Genomic DNA, 20,581 nt, shown 5'->3' on the forward strand with positions numbered 1-20,581 from the left:
CAAATGGCCTTTGTCAGCTTGAGGAAGCATATGATAACAGGCAACTAATGCCATGCCTTTTCCTGCAGTCAATTCCGTTCAGTACAACTCTTAACTTATTATTAGACAAACAGGACACACGTTTGTCCATGACACAGCTGATAAATCAGTACCCAGAATATCAGGCCAGATCCCTTTATATTCCTCATGCAGCTGCACACTTACAGCAGTGTAAACAATACCAGGCCTATTATTAGTCTCCATCGACTAAAGGCCGGTTTTGAAAGCAAAGTCAGAGCTCCTACAAACACCAGGTGTCTCTGCTGGTAACCAAGCGTTATTCTTTCTGCCAGCAAAGACTTTCTCCCAGTAAAGCCCAGGAATGGTTGCAGAACCAGTGAGTTGCCGGTACAATAGACAAGAGCAAGTCCCTGCTAGTCATGGCATTTTGAAGAAAGGAGAGGTACATCGTGCTAGATGCTCCAGCTCTCTGTGTATCCAGATGTGGATATTGCTAAGGAAACGATTGTTTCTATCCAGTTACCTGGATGCCTGGCACTGGGGACAGAGATTGCCTCTCCTTTGGTGTCCTTTAGTACCCAGTATGGTCATAAACCCAAGCACAGAGCTCGGGAGGAGACTGAGGCACAGGTGGCTTGTATCCAGCCATCTTCCCACCTGTAAGAGGATCCAGAATCACCCATACCTTCTATAGGCTGCCAGATGCAGAGTTGGAGGCAACGGGATGGTTCAATTAAAGTAATTGTTCTGGTGGGTAAAGACTGAAGTGCTGGGAGAAGCCTCATCTCCCCTAGGGTGGTTTGTGGGTATCCCCATACTCAGGAAGTGAACTTGGGTTCACAAAAGCTTGCACTCCCGTATATGTCATACAGTTAGCCTATAAAGGTGCAGGCCTACCCTGCTTTCTGACTGGCTTCAGATGAACACAGCTAATGGAGACAGGTAGCCAGCCTGCTCTAGTGGAGAGGAGAGGGGGCCTTTCCCTGAAGTCTTGGCTGGTACCTGGGCTGTTCTGTACTTCCCCCAAAGCTCCCTTTTCTAAGTTCTACCTTTTCATGTGCCTAATGTGCACCGAGCAGGCCCCAAGTGGGTCTCTTTACTAGGTTTTTCGGGGAAGAACAAGCCATGGCAAGATTCTTTTCCAGTCCTCACTGACAGCTTTGAGCTTGCACCATCTCCATGCATGACACACGGGGTTGGTCTCACCGGGGCATGGTTGTTCTGAAAGCTATTTCTGTATTGTCATTAAAACAAGAGGATGCAGAAAGCATTCAGCTTTTGTGCTTCACCAAGGGAACCAGCTGGGCTCCATCTGAGAAATCACAGCCTTGTTCTCTGGGGACAGCCTTGACTTCCAGCACTGAACTTAAAAAAGCTCAATGAAAATACACCTGCCTAACCAAGGGCAGCAGAGTCAGCGCATGGGCTGTGAGCCTTAAAGGAAGCAAGAAAGGCACAGAGTTTCTTAAAAACAAATTTATTAAAATTTTATAAAAACAGATGATCAAATTAAACACCAAGCCATCGCTTATCTCCTGGTGTGCATCATACCCTCATTCCCTTTCACAGACAAATACAAAATATGAAGGCAACTAAATATACAGTTGAGAACCCAGGTAAAGTCATTGGCTTTTTTAAAGGTCATTAAATGCACTGTAATTACATGGAAAATATGATACATCAGACAACATGCAAAAGGAAGGAATGTTATGATCTGGTATGATGGAAAAATAGAAATCTGCTGGCATCTATTATATTGAGTAAAGGCACCCTACTAAAATGCTATGCAAGTGGAAAAAAAATCCCTGTAATAACAGAGCAACTCTCCCCCATGCAAGCACAGGTACAATTTTCTACGAAGATACAGCATGGCTCTGGGGTGAGACAGTCACTTTTTCATATGGCACCTATTCATCCAGGGCACAGATTTGTCTAGGTACCGAGCATTGGAATGATGTGTTGCTTCTGGAGTCATGAACTGAGGCTGGAAAGGATACCACAGCCCTCAGCTGCAGGCAGGGGTAAAGGTGTCAGCCATGCTTCACTGTAGTTTGGCTTATAATCCAATATTTTAGGGGCAGGGGAGGAAGCACAAGAGAAAAACAGGCATGTAACACATACATAAGGACATGCTGATCCCTACGCAGCACAGAGGCACTTGGACAGCTGTCAGCAGAGACTCCCCACGTGAGAGGGGACCTATCTGCTGTTAGTTCCTTGAGGATGTCCCAGGGCATAGTTCACCCCAGCCACAAACTCATGATTGTGCTTGCTCAGTGGGAAGGATAATAGCATCTTTGGTCATTGCAGTTCACAGTGCTAAATGTCAAAGTGCACCTTGGTTAATGGAACTGAATCAAGGAAAGATTAAAAGCAAATGGCACCTGAAAATTCAGTATCTCTGGCAACATCCCCTGCATCTCAGCCCTGTGCTGGACTGCCTTGTACCTTCTGGGTGGGCAGCTACCTCCAGCTGAGTCTGTTAGCCTCTAGGCACCCTGCAGGCATGGCCAGCCCGGCAGCAAATTTGCTCGGACACTTCTTCCCTTTGGATTGAGGTATTCTGAAGGGGCTAAAGATAGTCACCTTGTTGTGACATTGAGGGGAGGGAAGTGGTCAAGAGTGGGGCAGGCTCCTGTCCCTAAATGTGGGCAGCGAGAAAGGCTAGGCAGGCAGGGGACAGTGGTGCAGCAGTAAGTGCTTCCTCCTGCCACACTGCACAGAGCCTGCAGCCAGGCACCACGTCTCTGCCATGCGCACAGGTGCACACGGGAGCCGCCCAGGGCTGGCAGCAGAAGACCCAGTCCAAACACGGACAGCTGAAACGGTCAGAAGCTCCCAGCCCAGGGACAGGAGCCAGAAGAGGGGAGACAGAGGTCGGTTGCCTGTGCTCCTAGAACGCAGTCTGGACCTGCTAAAACACGGAGGATCGGCCTGTCCCTGCATGCATTGCTCTACCTTCAGCCCAGATGGGGCAACACATGCAGGGACCAAAGCAGTGGACAAGACCCTTTTACCCCTGACAGACTACCGCCAAGATGCTGGGTTCACCCCAGCCTAGATGCACCTGCAACAGAACTTTTTTTCCCCAACGAACCTGGACAGCCTTAGCTGGGATGCCAGGAACCTAGACCACAGCAGAGAAACGGCCAATTTGAGGGGTGCTAGCACAGGCTACAGAAAGGGAATTTCAGTCATCCACCTCCAGCTCAGGGAGAGCAATGCCCAAGCTGAGCTAAACTTAAGGGGTCAAAGCAACCATCCAACACGTATCTGCGCCCCCGCAAGGCAGCTACTCCTCCTCCTCCTCCTCACCGCCCCCGTACATATCAGCCAGCTTCTTGAAACGGCCACCCCAGTCGTGCAGGTAGTCGTAGTCCTGGTCGCGGTCGGAGCCAAAGGAGTTGAGGGAGCTGAGCGAGGCGGCCTCGGAGCCGCTGCCCTCGTAGTCGAACACCAGCAAGGAGTCGTAGGGCGGCGCCGTGGGGTCCGTGTCGGCCGCCTTCAGGTTCTGGAAAGGGGAGAGGGGTTTTGCAGCGACTTGAGAGCATCCCCCACCAGGAAAGCTGGAATGACCCTTTGAAGTCATAGCCCCAGGGAGCCCAGCACCAGCCTCACCTCGTCGATGAAATTGCCGATCTCATCGGGGTTGGCGGGGCGCGGGCGGTACTGCGGGGCTGCCATAAGGGGTGGCGCCACGTCATTGCGGATCACTTCAGGGCGCGCATCCAGGCCTCGGTGCAGCTGGCTCAGGTCATAGTCCTGTGGGGGGGGAAGGGGACAGCGGTCACCAGGAGCTGCTCCTTGCTCAGAGCAGGGCTGCACCAGGGCCAGGACCCCACTGCAGAATTGCACTCCCAGTGTTGCGTGGGCTGCCTGGCCCTCTCAAGCCCTGCTGCCAGCTTGCTCAAGAAGGCATCTTGCCTCGAGAGGACGGCACTGCGCGTGGCTGCTCCGGCAGGACCAAGCTTGCAGGGAAGCGGTGGGGGCCACACAAAGACACTGCCCTGTCCCCTCAGACCGGGATCCTCCTAAAGCAGCAGACAGGGCCCCAGGCTCACCTGGTCTTCTTCTCCCCCGCCCTCCTCATCATATTGATAGACGTTGTCCCTGGTGTCATCCTCTGGCAGAAGCAAGGGCTCTTTTACCACCGACCTCCTCCTGACGAAGAGCAGCAGCAGGAGCAGCAGGACTGGAAGGCAGAGGAAGCAAGAGAGGCTCTTTCAGGTGCTAGCAATGCCAGCTCGTGCAGCCCATGGCTCCCCACATGTGGCTCCAGCTGGGGAGACCCCTGCCTCCCAGCTGCAGCTCAGAGTCTGCTTGGCCTCAGCTGCAAATGCATGCACTTTTTTTTTTTTTTAATTAATATATATCATGTTCCAGGTTAAATCAACTCCAAATCATATTGACAGAGCAGAATTCAATTGTTCCAAAAACCATATTGATTGAGCAGGCACAGCTCGATCATTTTAAACATCATGTATGGCGCTACAACCAGTGAGCATCCTCTGTCGCAGGCTCTCACCCTGGGACTTCAGATACTCCCAAATCTATTGCCAGGCATCCCACGTGCAGGCTCTTGGGGTTCGGATGCCCCCACTTGGTCTTAGCTGCAAATGCATGCACATGTCACAAGCCAGAGCTAGAGGCCTGCCCCTCGCTCTCCGAAGCGCTAGCAGTCTAGCTGCGGGGCATGAGGGTGTCCCACACACGGTACTCACTCAGCAGGGCGAGGATTCCCCCAAGGATGCCCAGGATGGCAGGGACGCCCAGGCCACCTGCAGCATAGTACCCCCGGCGGTCACACTGCTTGTAGTCCCCACTGCAGTCGCACACATGGGCTTTGACAATGGTCGTCTGGGACTGGCCCTGCCCGTCCGTCAGCTGCAGGAAGATGTTGTAGTCCCCAGCCTCCAGCTGCTTGTGAAGATGGAGGGCCAGGTCTTCCCCTGGGGGCAAGAGCAGGGTTTAGGATTAGGAGCCAGAGACACCTGGAAACAGCTAGGATGTTGGAGGCAGAGGGTTGCAGGCCCTGAGCAGCGTACAACGCTGGTGCAGGGTCCCGCAGGAAAGCCATGGCCCGTCTCTGGGGATAGCATCAGCGTGGGCTGCTTTGGCTGGAGCAGAGGGAAGACAACACCTCCAAAGCAGCACCAGGATGGGCACCTACCAGCACCAGGGGGAAGCTTGAGCCCCCTTCCCCACTCCAAAGGCCACCTGCAGCAAGGTACTGGGGTCGCAGCCGTCTCGCTCTGGGAGCCTTCCCCTCCATCAGCCACTTTGGTTCATAGGGGACTATTGGCATTGCCTGGCCTCCGAGTCCTGCCTGGGACAAGTCTGCTGCCCAGGGTATGCAAAGGTCCCATCTCTGGCTGGGTGGACCAGCAAGAAAGCCCCAGCCCCATGGGTGATGGAAGCCACGGGCGTGTGGGCAACTAGAGCATTTAGCAACCCCAAGCAAGACTCTTCTCTGGAGCTCAGTGAAGAAACAGGGACTGCCCCAGCTCCCAGGGTCGGCCCTGCACTGCCAGCCTGGACAGACCCACAGATGAGGCATGGCCTGGGCCCAGGTCCTGGGACAGCCCCAGCAAAACCAGCCAAGAGGCATGTGCCATATGCTGCAGCCACTTACCCTGTGCACTCAGAGTCACGGTCCAGTTGGCACTGGAGCCGTGCGTCAGCTCTGCCTTGAAGGGGGACGTATTTGGGGGCAGGTCCTTGTCCACGATGTGCAGCATTTGCACCGTGGGGTTCTGGTTGCAAATGTCAAACTCCCGTGGATCTGGCACCGGCGCATTGTCGTTCACATCCAGGAGGGTCAGGATCAGGGTTCCCGTGCCGGTGGACTGTGGGGAGCCTGATGGGCAGAGGGGGCTGTTTCAGCCAGAGGGAAGTGCAGAAGCCACGTCTGTCTGCTCTTTGACCCCCGAGCTGCTTCCCACATCCGTTTTCACTGCCTGACAACCACGGGGAGATGCGCTTTTGGACAGGCAGGGTTCAGGTCAGTGATCCTCACAGGGCACCAGGGAGCATTACACTGCTCAGGCCTGCAGCTTCGAGTTAGGTCTCTGCTGTGACTGCAGGCTGTAGTTACCTTCCCCATCCCAGTAGGGCTGCAGACATTGTGCTGGACACACAATTCTCCCTTTTCCTGCTCCAGACCGCAGCGTGTGCTGCCCCGGGCTCTTACACGGCTGCTGCATTAAGGGAAGGGGAGAGAGCCTGGCTTACCATTGTCCACAGCCAGCACGATGGCCTTGTAGGTGCTGTTGACGATGGAGCTGGACTCCCTGTCCAGCTGCTTGGCCGAGGTGATGATGCCGTTCTGCGGGTCGATCGCCAGCCAGCCCAAGGGGGAGTTTACCAGGCTGTACCTGTACGGGCAGGGAGCTGGTCTTAGAGCAGAAGGGCTGGGAAGGGACTGGGGTGGTGGGAGGGGACTCTGGGCTGCATCAGGGGCTTGCCTGGCCTGCCTCCCCTTGCAGACTGCAGCCGAGCCTATGTCAGCCTCCAGCTAGGGGGAAGGCCGAAGGGAAGAGACCCAGGCAGGGGGCTGGAGACCGCCCGAGTTCCAGCTCGGGGGGTTTGGGGCAGTTCTGCTGAGCTGTGTCCAGCTGCACGGGCCACAGGGCAGTGGCTCGTTCGTGTTCAGCCCCAGCCCGTGCAAAGCCAGAGCAGGTTTGTGGGTGCAGTTCAGCCCTGAACCGCCCGGACACTCAGCCCTTCGTTCTCCCCAAGGGAGCAATGAATGGAGATGGGGGAGAACCTAGGAGCTGCGGGACAGAGGGCCCAGCTAGCCCAGCGCCCGGTCTTGCAGGCGGCATGCATGGTGAGCTTCCCCCTCCCGCTGTCCTGGTCAGCAGCAGTCCCAGGTGCAGGATGTCATGGCACTGAGGCAGCCTCCCCGACTTCCCTGGACAGATCTACTCCCCCTGCCTGTCCAGGCCCCCTGACCCTGGCTAGCCCAACAGCCCCCACTGCCTGCTGCTGCAATTAGCTCTCTTAATTACAAGCTGTGCAAAAACAGCTTCCTTGTGTCCCCATACCATGTGGCGGCCATGCTGGCCCTGCTCCCTCTGGTGCTAACCCGGCCACTTGAACATCACCGCGGGGGCCATCTATCTTACGTGATTGTCTGCGCCTGGCTCTTGTCCGGGTCCTGCGCCGTGTAGGAGGTAACTTCCAGTCCTACAGGGAGGTCCTCAGGCACGTTCACGTTTTTGACAGGGGGGATGAAGATGGGAGCTTCATTTATGTCCTGCACGTCAATGGTGATGGTGGCGGTGGAGGTCGGGAGATTCACGACGAAGGGGCTCTCGTTTATGACAGTGACGTACAGGACGATGCGTTTCTGGTTCTCAAAATCCAAGCCCTGGCCGGGACAGAGAGGAGGGAGATGGTTTTGAGCCCCAGGCTGCCCTCACGGTCTGGCTGGATGCCAGGCAAGCCTCCACCCTCAGCGGCTCTACGTGTCATAAGCTTGGGTTGCAGATCCCCAAAGGCACATCACCTCCCCCGGCATCTTCCACCAGAAACCCAAATGCCGCCTGTGCTCAGAGGACTGGTGCCCACCCTCCACCAGGCAGCATCCCAACAGGCTGATGACAAGGAAGCCTGGAAGACCTGCAGCAAGGCCGAGGGCAAGCCGCAGGCTGCCCAGCATCCGGTTCTCATCACCAGACCACGCAATGAACGTCAGCAAGGGAGCAACCAGGCCGGGATGTGCAGGGCACTATGCCCTGAGCTCTGTTGAGGCACTCAGCCCCGGCCAGGGATAGATTAAGCTGGTAAGGGGCCTACCAGGAGTTGCCCAACACCCTTAAAAAGATCTTATGATGCCCCGGAGTACTGCAGCACCCCGCTTGAGGATCGCTGATGCACAGCATAGCTCTGGGCTAACGTGGGACTGCCCCACATTCCCCCTGCTCTTGCCATGACACGAGATTGGGGCCTGGCTTTTGTGGGGCAGAGAAGGCTGGGGCTCCAGCAGGCTCTCTCCTTTGGAGGCACGTCACCAGCCAGCCGCACGCTGCCCCAGGACGGCCAGCAAGGTGGAGCATGGGCTGGGAGGGTGCGACTCACCTTGGCTGTTTTAAGGACACCGTCGTTGTTCTTGGGGTCCGTGGTGATGACGAAGTCGCCGTTCTCGTTCCCTTTCTGGAACTGGTACACAGCCCTCCAGGCTTTCGAGTCTGGGCTGTCCTCATCCACCACCGTCAGCCGGGCCACCAGAAAGCCCACTTCGTTCTCGGGCACAGTGGCTTCGTACTGCAAAACGAGATGCAGGCTGGATGGCACCAAGCAGCTCCCACCGCTGGGCTGGCTCACTGCACCAGGCCTAGTCTGGACTTCTCCTGGCTCCAGAAAACTCATTCAAAGCCAAAAGCTGTAGCCTCCAGCCCTTGTGGATGGGACGGAGCCCCTCGCAGCAGCAGCATGTAGCTCCCAAAGGACCCAACACTGGGTGCAGAGCTGCATTCGGGGCTCCCGGAGACAGCACAGCATGGTGCACCGTGCAATGGGGCTGGACAGTCCCGGGCTCCAGGGATGGGAGACCCGAGTCCCTGCCGCTGTTATTCCATAATAGCCTTGGCGGGCACAGTCCCCAGCAGGGATGAACGGCATCCCTCCAGCCTCAGCGCAGTCGGCCCAGGTCACTGCTCACCAGCCACGACAGAGCCGGCAGGCCAGGGCCTTGGGTCACACAGCCAGACCGAGCTCCTTCGGGAGGGAGCTGCTGTGCGTCTGTCACTGATGTTTAGCAGGGCACAATTCAGAAAGCTTCCCCACCAAATGCCTGCCTGGCCTGGAGACAGCCAGATCTGCAACCCTCCCATTACAAATGAAGCTATGCATTGCAATCACCGCCCAGCCAGCATCAGCAGAGCCCCCGGACAGGAGGGGAACGGGACAATGCGGAGAAGTGGCGGCCACTTACCATGGCTGGCTGGAAGAACGGGGCATTGTCGTTGGTGTCAGTGACCTCGATCACGGCTGTCCCGGTGGTGACCAAGCCAGCGCCTTCCATGTCAGCTGCCTGGAGAGTCAGCGTGTACTCGGGGGTTTTCTGCAAGCAAGATCACAGTGGGGTCAGCATCAGGAAGCAGGGCCATGTCCCCACAGTAACGGTAGATGGGTTCATTGCCGCCAGAGCGGCCCCCGAGCGCCGACGTGAGGCCCGGGCCTGCCCCCTCCCCACAGGACCCAGCTGTCAAGCCAAGCAGATGCGCTGGCCACGGCCCGGACCATGGGGCACCCATCCTCCTCGCTCTGCAGGGCCCTCACCTCTCTGTCCAGCCCTGTCGCAATCACGCTGATGATGCCGTTGTTCTTGTTGATGGTGAACATACGGCTGTGGGGGGTTTCGGGCTCCTGGGTCACGATGGAGTACACCACGACCCCGTTGTAGGTGTTGATGGCGTCGTCCTCGTCTGTGGCAGTCACCTGCATCACGGAGGTTCCTGAACAGGAGCAGGAAAGCAAGGGTGCTCGTTAACACAGGGATGCGTCTGAAGCGGGGTGGCATGGTTTGACCGCAGCACTCTTCCCTGCCACGGCAGGGGGTCGGACTTGATGATCTGCTCAGGTCCCTTCCGATCCGACCAGCTATGAAACTACGGTAGGGAACAGCCCTGCAGGGAGGCAAGCAGCCGGCATTTCCACCCATCCCTGCCGTGCGCGCTCCTTCTTCTGAGCCTGCCTCGAGTGTCAGACCAAGCCCTCCTCTCCTGGCCCCCATCGCCCACCCACACAGAGCATCCCTTAGCCTGAAGTCCCAAGGGGAGCATTGGCACAGCCCAGCCCCCAGCCTGGGATGCATCCAGGGCCTCCGAGGGAGGCTTAAAACCCCCCCGACACATGGAGCAGAAAGGAGGTGAGGGGCAACCAGCAAAGCCCAGAAGCATGGGAAATATCCATAGTAGAGCACGGCATCGCTGCACCTAGATCACCCCGACCAGAAGCTGTCCACCCTCCCCTTGGCCCCCTCCAGTGATGGAGAGTCCCCCCTTCCCTGGCATCTATAGCCCCAGTGCTGCCCCTCGAGGCTTTGTGCTGCTGTAAGTCAAGTCCTTCCGGTGCTCAAGTCAGCCCTTGTTCCCATAAAACTGGGTGACATGCCCAAGGTGCAGGTCTGGGCCAGCACCCCTCAGCCCACGCTTGAGCCGGCCCCTGGCTCAGTTACCCGGCTTGGCTCCTTCCTCAATGCTGCCCGTGAAGACGTTCTGGGTGAACTGGGGCTTGTTGTCATTCTGGTCCGTCACCGTGATGATGATCTCCATGGGGTCCTCCACGCGTTGCCCGTTGGCAGACACAGCGTGGGAGAAGAGCTGGAAAGAGCACAGGGCTGCGAGGCATCAGCTCACTGCCCCCGGGCCCTGCAGAGACACCCCCTGCCCACTCCCTCAACCCATGACACTGCCACCAGCCCAGAGTTTCTCCACTCTGCCGGGCAAGGGGCTCAGAGCTGGGGAAAGTCCGGGCTCTTCACCGTGCAGCTCCATGCGCGACCCCAGGGCACTGCCAAGGCAGCCGGCAATCGCAGAACCCAGCTGCAACCCTCCCGGGGCCGGAGTCTGATGGGGACGAAGCTCCCACACCTCATTCAGGGGCAGGTCTCAGGGAAAGAGCCGGTGCCAGAGCAGGGAAGAGCCATCCCCAAGAAACCCCCACCACCTCCCCTGGCCCCAGGCTTGGATGCAAGCACCCAGACAGCGGGATGTGGAAGCTCGCCACCCCCGTGCCCCGCGGCACCCGGACTCACGATGTACTTGGGGATCTGCTCCCTGTCCAGCGGCTTCATCACCAGCAGCCAGCCCGTCTCCCGCTCGATTCTGAAGGTGTCCACGGGGGGCTCGTCCGCGCCGGGCCCCACGATGCTGTAGAAAACCGTGGTCTCTTTGTCCTTGTTGGATTTGATCTGGGGGAGAAGCAGTGGGAGGGTCAGCCAGGGAACATGCACAGGGCCTGCCCTGGGGCGGGGGTCCCACAAAGCAGCTCCTCACCGTCCCAGTCCCAGCTGCGAGCCCTCAGCCGCGGCGTCTGCCTAGGAGACCTTCCACACACCCATGCGGCCCTCCCAGCTCCCCCTCAGCCCTCTCCCACCCAGCAGCCCCCAGACCAGGTTTAGCGCCGAGATGAAGGCTCCTCCGTACCTGGACCAGCTGCTTGGGGAAGGGGCCCCGCTCATTCTCGGGGCAGTTGATGGGTGGGATGACCCAGTCCCTCTTCTGCCTCTTCAAGCCAGGACGGGACTCCGGGAAGGTCAGCACGTCCGCCCGAGCGCCCGGTGCGGCGTCCTACACAGAGACCGGCCACGCTGAGACAGGGTCCTTGCACTAGCGGCCACGAGGCAGGAGGGCGTGCAAGCAGCTCAGCGATCTGGGCACTGCCTCCGCCGCCTGCTAATGGCTCACGGATCCATTAGCCAAAAGCTTTTACTCGTGTAATGCCGGACCCGGCGCGACGGGAACCGCAAGGCACTTCCAGCTTCCAGTCAAGAGGGGCGAGGCGGGAGGGCGGGCGTGCGAGCTGCCTGCCAGCCCTGGCCTTGCACCCAGGGCACAGGAAAGGGGGCATTAAGGGGGTTGGGCTGCCCCAGTAAAGGGGTTGGGGGGCACTCTTTCGGCTGCCCAAGGTGAAGGGGCTCTGGGAGCAGGCACAAGGGGGGTGGGGGCATCCTCTCTGCTCAGAAGGGAACGCCCCGAGCCATCTCCTCTGCAACAACCTGGGAAAGGGACAGACCCCCAGCACGACGCAAGATGTCCCCGTACCACGTGGTGGCCGTGCTGGCCCCGCTCCCTCTGGACGACGACCTTGGCCGAGTGCTTGCGGCCGGTGGAGTCCCAGGCGTGCACGTGGAAGCTGATTTCATGGTCGTGGAGCTGCAGAGCACGTTTCACCCGGACAACGCCGTCCGTCTGCACCCGGAACCGCGTGTCACTCGGGGAATAAACCGTCCGCCGTCTCTCCGGGCAGTCCTTGAAGCTCACTGCCAGGGAGGGAGCGGAGCGGGCTTAGGGGCAGGTGCACTGGGGTCCCAGGCCCCCCAGCACCAAACCTGCCAGTGCCAGAGACATTAATGCTGCTCGTGCAGGCTGCTTTGCTTCACAGCCCGGAGGGGAAAGCAACTGCGGGCAAGGGGGCGACGGGGGGCTGCAGGTGGGGAGGCTTGGACCGGAGGGGAAGGGGGCACGGGCGCCGGGTCGGCGCAGCAGAGGGGCAACATGGCACTAGGCACGTGCCACGGAGAGAAAACCCACGATCAACTCAGACCCTGCAGACGGGAATCCCCGACTTCGCACCCCTGCCCCGGGCTCGCCGGCTGCCGGCAGAGGGCCCTGCTGCCCTGGCCTGGCCGGCGCCGCTCCAGAAACAAACAAGCCGAGCCTCCCGGCGCCCGCCCGGAGCAAGGAGCACCAGCAGCTCAGGGCTGCTTCAAAATGGCTCCGCCGCAAGAGCTGGCGCAAGAGCCCCGCGGCGGCGGGGGTGTCTGCGCCCACCGAGGGCTGGGGCTGCAGCGCCCCGCAGTCGGGCTCGTCTCACGGCCGAGGCAGGGGCACTGTCCCCAGACCAGCTGGAGCAAGGGTATCCGATGCCTCCCCGGGGCAGCTCGTGTGTCTGCACAGAATGGGCTGAACGGGAGGGACAAAGCGTCACACCCAGAGCAGAGCGGTTTCCCTCCCTGCCGCCCGGTCCCGAAGCCTCGAAGGCACCGTCCCAGTGCAGCCTGCAGACGTGTCCTCCCTGCGGGTCCCCTACCACCGTCACTGCAGGCCGGGCGAGCGCAGCGTGCTGCACGCCCCACGGACCGCAGGGAAGCCCGTGCCGGCCGTCGGTGCTGCGGCCATGGCCCAGGCCAGGGGCACCAGAGCAAGCAGCCTGCGCCAAAGGCCAGTCGCAAGCCAGGTGCGGAGCTGAGCTGGGAGGGCCCGAGCCAAAGCAGAGCAGGGTTTATGGGGCCAGGTGGGGCTCATGTCACAGAGACGAACGAGCGCGACGGCGCCCAGTCCACGACGCGGAGCCAGGCAGGAAGGGGGCTCCGGAGAGGCGACGCTCAGACATGTCTACACATGCCAGCCCTGCGCCGGTTTGAAAACCAGTTTGGCGATGCTACGTGAATGCTCCCGCCTGGCTGCAAACCGGTTCCATCAGCCGAGCGGGAGCCCGGGGCCTCGGCGAGTGCAGACGGGGTGCAGGCACGGCCGTTCAGCTCCAGTGCTCCGCACCAGCCGGGCACAGACCGCGGGGGACTGGGGCAATTTCCCCGGTGCCCAGCAGGCTCTGTCTGGCTTTCGGGGGCTCCTCCCCAGCTCCCTGCAGAAGCCAAGCCCACGGGGCTTGCACCCTGTGCCCCTCTCCTGGCAGGAACCCCCTGTCCCCTTCCCCAGAGCCACCCCCAGCACCAGCACGGACTACCAGGCAGCACCACCGTGCTTGCCCCGGGGACACCCCCAGGGGCCACAGGACCCTGCACCAGGGGCCCCGCTGCTCTCATTTTGCAAGCCGAGGTGCGACGAGATGGAACGACGCACCCCGGCGTCCCCACGCGCAGGCGAGGGAGCAGGCCTGAGCGCGCCCCTGTCCCCTGGGCACCGCGGCAAGAGCCGGCTGGGGGGCGAGGACACCCCCGCTCAGCCTCCGGGGAGCTCCTGCTCCGGGGGTCAAGGCCTGCACATTCACGGCCGAGAGCTCGCCCGCTTCACAGCGTCCCCCCCCCGCCCGGGGCCACGCTCCCGCCCGCGTCGTGCTGTCACCACGAGCCCTGCGGAAAGGTGCTGCTTGCAGAGGGCGGGAAGCGCTGGGCAGCTGCAGCCCCCCGACCACGCCTTCCCCCTGCTCTGTGCATTGCTCGAGGCCTCGCCGTGGCCTGGCAGAGGGGCAGTGGGAAGCCCGGCGCCACCGCGGTGCCAGCCCGGAGCCGCTCCGCAGGCGAGAGCCACTTCTGCACCGCGTGCGGCCACGGCCCTGCTTCCAGGGCAGCGACATCCCAGCCGCCTGCCCCAGCGGCGGGGGCTGACGCGGCTCCGCGTGGCTCCGGGCTTCCAGAGTCAGCTCACGCTGCTACGGGGAGCAGGCTGCAGCAAGCACCAAACAAACGCTGCCCGGTCCCCAGACCTCCAGCCTCCGCAGGCTGCTACCATCCCGCCCCGGTCCGGGGCTGGGCAGGGGGAGGCCAGAGGCTCACAGCTGGGAGGGAGCAAACCTGGGGTCCCGTGGCCACCAGGCCCAGTCGGCAGCGGCCTGTCCCCTGCTAACCTGGGGTACTCGGGGCCCTGCAGGGCTTGGAAGCATTGGCTTCCAGGACTGCTATCGACTGGGAAAGACCCCACGTCCCTCGTGCTCGGTTTCCTGTCACACGGGCAGAAAGCAGAAGCGAAAGGGAGAGCGACCTGGGTCTGACCACGGGTCTTCTGCTTGCAGGCTGCAGGTCTAGGAAGCTCCAACTCCAAGGCCGTGCCCCTCACCCCCTGCTCAACATCCTTCCTCCAAGCACATCCGCTCCCTTGGTGGATCTGGCCGAGCTCTCAGCGTCCACCACGTCCAGTGGCCGTAACCTCCATGCTTTAGTGACCTGCGGGTGAAAAGGAGCTTCCTGGTGTTCATTTTGAACCGACTGCCTACTTATTTCAGTTTGTGACCCCTGGTTCTCACCTTGTGAGAGTTGATAAGAAATCCCTATGGATTTCTCTTCACCAGTTAGTATTTGGTAAACCCTTCTCATGTGTCCTTTGCTAAGCTGACCAGGCCTGGCCCCTCCAGTCTCTGCTTGCATGGAAACCCCCCCGTACCCCTCGTCCGGTTGCCCATCTCCGGACCTTGGAGTTCTTCCGCGTCCTCGCAGAGGTGCAGGCACCAGAGCGGGGCGCAGCACTCCAGGTGTGATAAACGGGTAAGAGGAGAGGGGCTCTCGCACCCTCCTGGCCTGTGCCTCCCCCAGGTGCAATGAAGCCTCCTGCAAGGGGGGGCCAGCCATGTCCAGCTGCCTGTCCTGGGGAGAGCTGGGCACCCTGAGGCAGGGAGATCTTTTTTTTCTTCTTTAATCCAAGTGCTGATTAGTACCAAATGCAACCAAGCAAAGCTTAATAACTGAGCCTACAAAAATCCATGGGTTGTAGGACTTCAGCCGGGCCAGCACCTTGCCAGGACTACAGGCCTGGGCGTTCAGGTGCACCCCAGATCCAGGCAGGCAGCCTATATGCAAGTCCCAGGCCTCCGGGATTTTGGATGCCCCCAGCCACGCTCGATCTCAGCCGGGGCAGGGAGGCAGGCTGCACGGCAGGAGGGAAGGGCCTCGGCTATGCACCTTTCTGGGCCTCCAGACTGAAGGCAGGGCAGAGGTGCCCCTTTATAGACCAGCGACATCAGGTATGGACATAAAGCATGAGCTTTTGTGAGCCCAAGTTCAGTATCGGACTAACATGACCAACAGCCTCGCGGTGTAACAGGAGACCGAGCCGGGTGCCGCCGTCCCGGGGGCAGACAGCGAGCTCAGCTGCCTCTGCCGGGCCGGAGCAGCGCAGGGAAGCACGCGCCTGTCCTGCTAGGAATACGTATAGTCCCCCCGCCACGAAAGCTTTCACTTCCTGCCCTGTCCTTCCTTCCAGCCATGTCTCCTTGCACCCCGTTTTCTGGTGTCCCAGCCAAGAGCGTGCCCCTCTGGGGGACCTGCACATTCATCCCCAAAGCCCCGGGCTCTCGGGGCAGCAGCTTCTCGGGTGCCGAGGCTTCACTGCACCCCTGCCCTGCCCCAGCCCAGCTCTTTCGGGAAGTACCTGGAGACCTTTCACTTCTCCCAAGGGCTCCAAGGAGGAGCCAGGACTTTCCTGTTGCCCAGGGGAGCCGGCTGCCTGGCAGGAGGCAGAGACGGCATTGGGTTCCCCGCAGCAGGTGGAATTTGAAACCGAAACCCATCGGGCAAGACCCCAAGTGACCCTGTCCCCACTCAGCTCCTGCACCCAGCTGCCAGGGCCTCAACTAGGATCCAGGCAACTAGGAGGCTGCATGGACCCCTTCCCCAGGCAGCCGGACCCACGGCCCCTCTCTGCCATGGACCATGCATAAGTGGTGGGGCCCGAGCGCTGACGGCTCAGCCTCCCAGCCGGCGATGGCTGCAATAGGCCTGGTGCCGGGCGCGCGCACAGCGACGGCCTTTGGGAGTACGGAGGCTCCGGCGCCTCCCGGGGCACGTTTTCTCCGCAGCCGGTGCCACGCTCCGAGCCAGCAGAGCCAACCCCACAGCCTCGCTCGCACCGACCGGTGTCTGCCTTCACCCTGCCCTGGGCTTCCCGATTGCTGGATGCCAGCAGCTTGCATGGGGGGCCTTGGTGGCAGCCTTGGGGGGCCTCAGGTTCCTTGCAGGGCCCCCCTTGTTGGCTCCAGCTGCAGTATGAGCTGCAGGGGAAGGTGCAGGACCCGGGCGCGGGGGGCAGCCAGGCCAGGTGCCCCCCAGCAGGGCCCGCTCCCACCCGCGCAGGGCAGGGCAGGGCAGGGCAGGGCAGGTGACATCACCGGAGTTTCGCCCCACTCCAGACTGGCTGGGCGAGTTTCTCCCGAGAGCTGACTCAGAAGCCCGTCACCCCGTGTGTACACAGCGCCAGGCTGGGAATGCGCCAGGCATGGCGCTGAGCTGCTGGGACACCAGCCAAAGCCTCGCCGGGCTGCAGGAGTGGCTAGGGCCGTGCTAGGTGGGGCTGCGGGGCTCAGCACGACGGACCCGCCGCGGAGGGACCAGGAATCCTCTTCCAAGGGGGTGCATAGGATTACCTCCCCGCCGCCGCCGTCAGGCAGGGGCAGGGCTTCAGCCCCTTGCCCGTTGCCCTGTCACTGGCTAGCCTGCCTGCAGCTCACTTCCAACGTCCGTGGTGCTAGCTGTTGCCCCCAAATGTACACATCCCGGCCTGGGTGCACGGGGATTTGCCCAAGGCACCGTGGGTAGTCGGGGGGTGGGAAAGCTGGGCTTCCGGTTCATCCCCTCCCCTTATGGCAGCTCCCCCCGCAAGCTGGGGACGGAGGCGTGGGCACTCCCGGGGATGCCTTGGAGGCAAGCGAGCAGCTGCTGAAGCGCCCAACGGGAGGCACAATTAATACACCCCGGGCAGCTCCATCCAGCCCTCCGAGGGGAGTCCTCCAGCAGCAGGTCTGCAGGGAGGGTTTCGGGTACAGCCCAAAGCACCCAGCCCCTGCCCAGGAGCAGCCCTGCTCCGGCACTAACCGCTCACAGCGGAGAGCCCCCGCGCCTGGGTTTTCCTCCTGCCCCGGCTGGGAGACCCCATCCTCTCAGCCCTGAACGGCCTCCAGCGCCGCCAGAGGGTCGAGGCCTGTCCCGTGCACCGCAGGCAGGCTGACCCCGCGAGCCTGTCATGCCTCCGACCACTGATGGTGACGGGGGACTGCCCTCGAGCTTTCCCCCTAGCTCCGTCAGCCGTTCAGCTCAGGGCCAGCAGGACGGGGGCACCTAAACCTCAAAGCCTCTGGGCTCGGGGCTCGCACGTAGGATGCCTGCCAGGCCACGAGGGCTCCGTCTCACCAGCACCGAGCTGCCTCCGGCTGCAGCCCCAGGCGGACGCCGTGCCCCGCTGCGCTACTCTGCTCTGCGGCCAAGAGGCTGCCGGTCCCAGGGACGGGCGTGCTTTGCCACCTGCTCCTGGGCCGAGCCTCCGCAGAGGGTCGAGTGCGGGCAGCGAGCAGGGAGGAGACCTAGGGCCTCGAAACAGAAAGCAGCGGGGCTGGGAACCTGGGGAATTCCAGCTTGGGAAACAGGGGTGGTTGCCCAGAGAGGTGGCTCGGGCCAGCAGGGAAACCACCCCAGACAAGCCAAATCGGGCAGAAACCACAACCAAGTGTCCCAGCTGCTTTAGAGATGCTGCCAGGAAGGTGTGGGTGCCACGGGTTTTCCCAGGCGGCTCCTCCACCCGCTGCCTCTGGGCAGGACGGAGCCAGAGCTGCCTCGCACCAGCCTCGTCACCCATTAACCAGGAGCAAACGGCACTGCCATCGCAACCTCCCGGAAGGCCCAGCACAGCCCAGGACCCCACGCGCGCCACGCTCTGCCATCGCAGCACCAGCCACCCCCGGCTGCAGCACAAACGCAAAGGGAAAGAGGAACCGTCACTGCCAACGCGGACCTCGGCCCGGCTCCCACGACTGCAGGCATGCAAACCGGGGAGGGACGCGGCCCGGCGAGGGGGCTGGGGCCGACTGCACGCAGCAGCCGCATCCCACCGGCCAGCAACGGCCGCTGACAAAGTCACGGACGACGAGGCAGCCCAGGCAGCGCAGTGGGTCCGCCCCAAATCACAAGCTGCCTCAGCGCCCCGCTGGCTCCGGGCCTCAGGTGCCAGCAGGCAGGTCTCTGGAGGCCAGCGCAGACCGTGCGCTTCTCCAGCCACCCCCGGGGACAGTGCCCTGCCATCACTGGGGGATGCACGAGACCCAACCAGCTCTCCCCAGAGAGACCCGGCTGCCCCCTGCCAGCCAGAGGAAAGCCCAGGTCACGCGCCAGCCCTGGGCGGGAACAGCTTCGGCCCGCTTGCAGCCCGGACATTGTGCTGCGGCTACCCCGGGGAATGGCTCACGCGTGTGCTCTCACCCCACGGCAGGTGGGGGGGCCCTGCCCTGCTCTGGAAGAGGAGCCGGCCCCCTTGCCCTTGCCCTGGGACAGGAGCGCGCACACGCGGACGGCTCCCGTGGCACAGCTATGACACCCTCGCGTGCCCTGCAGCGACTCCTCCACGTCACCAGCCCCTGTGGGCTGCCAGCTGCTGCTGCCCTGGCGGCAGCCCCCGAAGCCACGACCCTAGGGTGGGGACCAGGGCCCCCCCAGCAGCTCGGGGTCGGGGACACCCCAGATCCACAACAGCCCTGGGGAGGGGGCTCTAGCAGCCAGAGGCACCCGGCAGAGATCAGAGAGGCCCTGCGCTTGCTGCGAACGCCACCGCCCACACAGTGCCGGGCATTCGTGCAGCGCCAGGAGAGCGCTCCCCCGCCCCCGCCCCCGCCAGAAGCGCCGCGGGCCGGCCGTGGCACCCCGCTTCGATTTGCCCCTCGCCCGCCAGGCCCGGCTGCCAGGCACGGCCGAGCGCCGCCTCCGGCTTCCCGGGCGCGCAGGGGCCGCGGGCGGGGCCGTCACCGCTCCGCAGTCCGCCGGGGCTCCCTCCCGCCCCCGCTGGGAGAGGGGCTGTGGGCTGCCCCGGGACGGCACGGGCCCGTGAGGGGGGCCCCGGGGCGGGGGCGGGGGCGGGTCCCGCGGCGCAGCCCTCACCTGTGCCCAGGACGGTGCCCGCGCCGAGGCGGTGCCGGCGCACGGCGAAGGCGAAGCTCGGGGCGCTGAAGCCGGGCTGGCAGCGCGTCTCCTCGCACAGCCGCGGGCCGGCCTGGGGGGACACGGCGTGAGCCGGGGGGGAGAGGGGCGGGGGTGGGGGGGGAGAGGGGGCCGGGGGGCCGGGGTCTCACCTGCAGCAGGAGGAGGAGGAGGGGGGCGGCGAGCGCGGCGCCGGGCGGCCCCATGGCGGCGGTGCGGGTGCGGGTGCGGTGTGCGGGGTGCGGACGCGGCGGGCGCGGCGCAGGTGAGCGGCCCGGCTCCGCCCCGCAGGTGGGGGGGCGGGGCCGGCGGGGGCTCCGCCTCCCCCGGGGCTGGCCCCGGCCCGATGCCGAGGGCGGGGCGGGACGGGACCCGCCCCCCCACGCCGGGGCGGCACCGCCGGGGCCCCTGCGGGGGCCTGCGAGCACGGGCAGACCCCCACGCCGCGCTCGGCTCCCCCCGGGGAGCTCTGCCTAGACAGCAGGCAGCGCCCGGGGCGGGGGCGCCGGGCGGGGCAGGACGGGGGTGACGCGCGCGGGCCACCTCCGCCCGGTGAGCCGGCGCGGGGGGGCTGCCAGTGCCCCGCCCAGCCGGGCCCAGGGCGTGTGCCCCCCGCGGCACGGCGCGGCGCGGCGCGGGTTGCGCAAGGCGGGAGGCCGGAGCCGGCCCCGGGGACAAAGTCCTTGCTGAACAAACACGGGAAGTGCGAGCGCCGCGGCCTCCCGGCCCTGCTGCGGGGGCACGCGGGCGCCACGGGCTGCGGGGACAGCCGCCGGCCCAGGCGCCCCCGCCCCCGCCTGTCCCGCACCCCCGGGCAGCGCCCGCCTGCGGTCACGTCGGGCAGCGTCCTTTCCCCCGCCCGCGGGCCGGCAGCGCCCAGCCCGGCCCTTCCGCGCCGCCGCCTTGCAGGCCCCCCCGGCCCGGCCCGGCCCGGCCCCAATTCACGCGGCCCCCAGCGTCAGCTCCGGCCCCTGCCTGGGCGCGGCGCTGCCCGACCCGCCGCTCTCAGCGCCGGCCCCGCTCGCCTCGCAGCGGCCTCCGGTCCGGGAAGCGCCCTGGCCCCGGCCTCCCGCTGCCACCCAGCAGCGGCCGGTGGAAGGGGGCACCGCCCCCGCATCCAGCGTCCCCGGCCCCGGCCCCGGCTCCTGCTGCTTGCCGCCGGCCATGGAGAGCACAGCATGTGGTGCCAGGGCTCCGAGTCGCGCCTTGAGCTTTGAATTGCTCATCGCTGGCTCCGCAGGGGCAGGCGCCTCCAGGCCTCTCCTCCATCCCAGCAAGCAG

General features: G+C 63.2%; 1 protein-coding gene across 1 annotated transcript; it reads right to left on the reverse strand.

Annotated features, from left to right (window-relative positions):
• Positions 1-1,461: 1,461 nt before the first annotated feature.
• CDH1 (cadherin 1) lies at positions 1,462-19,613 on the reverse strand. Its single transcript, XM_090062321.1, has 16 exons — positions 19,453-19,613; positions 19,262-19,373; positions 11,772-11,989; positions 11,154-11,297; positions 10,763-10,918; positions 10,184-10,328; positions 9,286-9,461; positions 8,939-9,067; positions 8,083-8,268; positions 7,128-7,372; positions 6,232-6,374; positions 5,633-5,857; positions 4,722-4,949; positions 4,062-4,192; positions 3,619-3,762; positions 1,462-3,511 (listed from the first exon to the last, which is right to left on the reverse strand). Exons 1-16 carry the CDS (start codon positions 19,504-19,506, stop codon positions 3,293-3,295), a joined length of 2,655 nt encoding a protein of 884 aa, XP_089918447.1. The 5' UTR covers positions 19,507-19,613; the 3' UTR covers positions 1,462-3,292.
• Positions 19,614-20,581: the final 968 nt, after the last annotated feature.

This window comes from Crocodylus siamensis, chromosome 9 (assembly GCF_052110815.1).
Source record: "Crocodylus siamensis isolate JL-2025a chromosome 9, ASM5211081v1, whole genome shotgun sequence".
In the NCBI taxonomy this organism is placed as follows: Eukaryota; Metazoa; Chordata; order Crocodylia; family Crocodylidae; genus Crocodylus; species Crocodylus siamensis.

What these genes read in the sequence shown, in the direction of transcription:
- CDH1 (XM_090062321.1), bottom strand. Translation starts at nt 19,506, where the DNA reads ATGGGGCCGCCCGGCGCCGCGCTCGCCGCCCCCCTCCTCCTCCTCCTG. An exon ending in TCCTCCTCCTCCTGCTGCAG is followed by an intron (nt 19,374 to 19,452) that starts GTGAGACCCCGG and finishes GTGTCCCCCCAG; the next exon opens with GCCGGCCCGCGGCTGTGCGA. An exon ending in GTGTCCTTAAAACAGCCAAG is followed by an intron (nt 7,373 to 8,082) that starts GTGAGTCGCACC and finishes TGTCCCGGCCAG; the next exon opens with GGCTTGGATTTTGAGAACCA.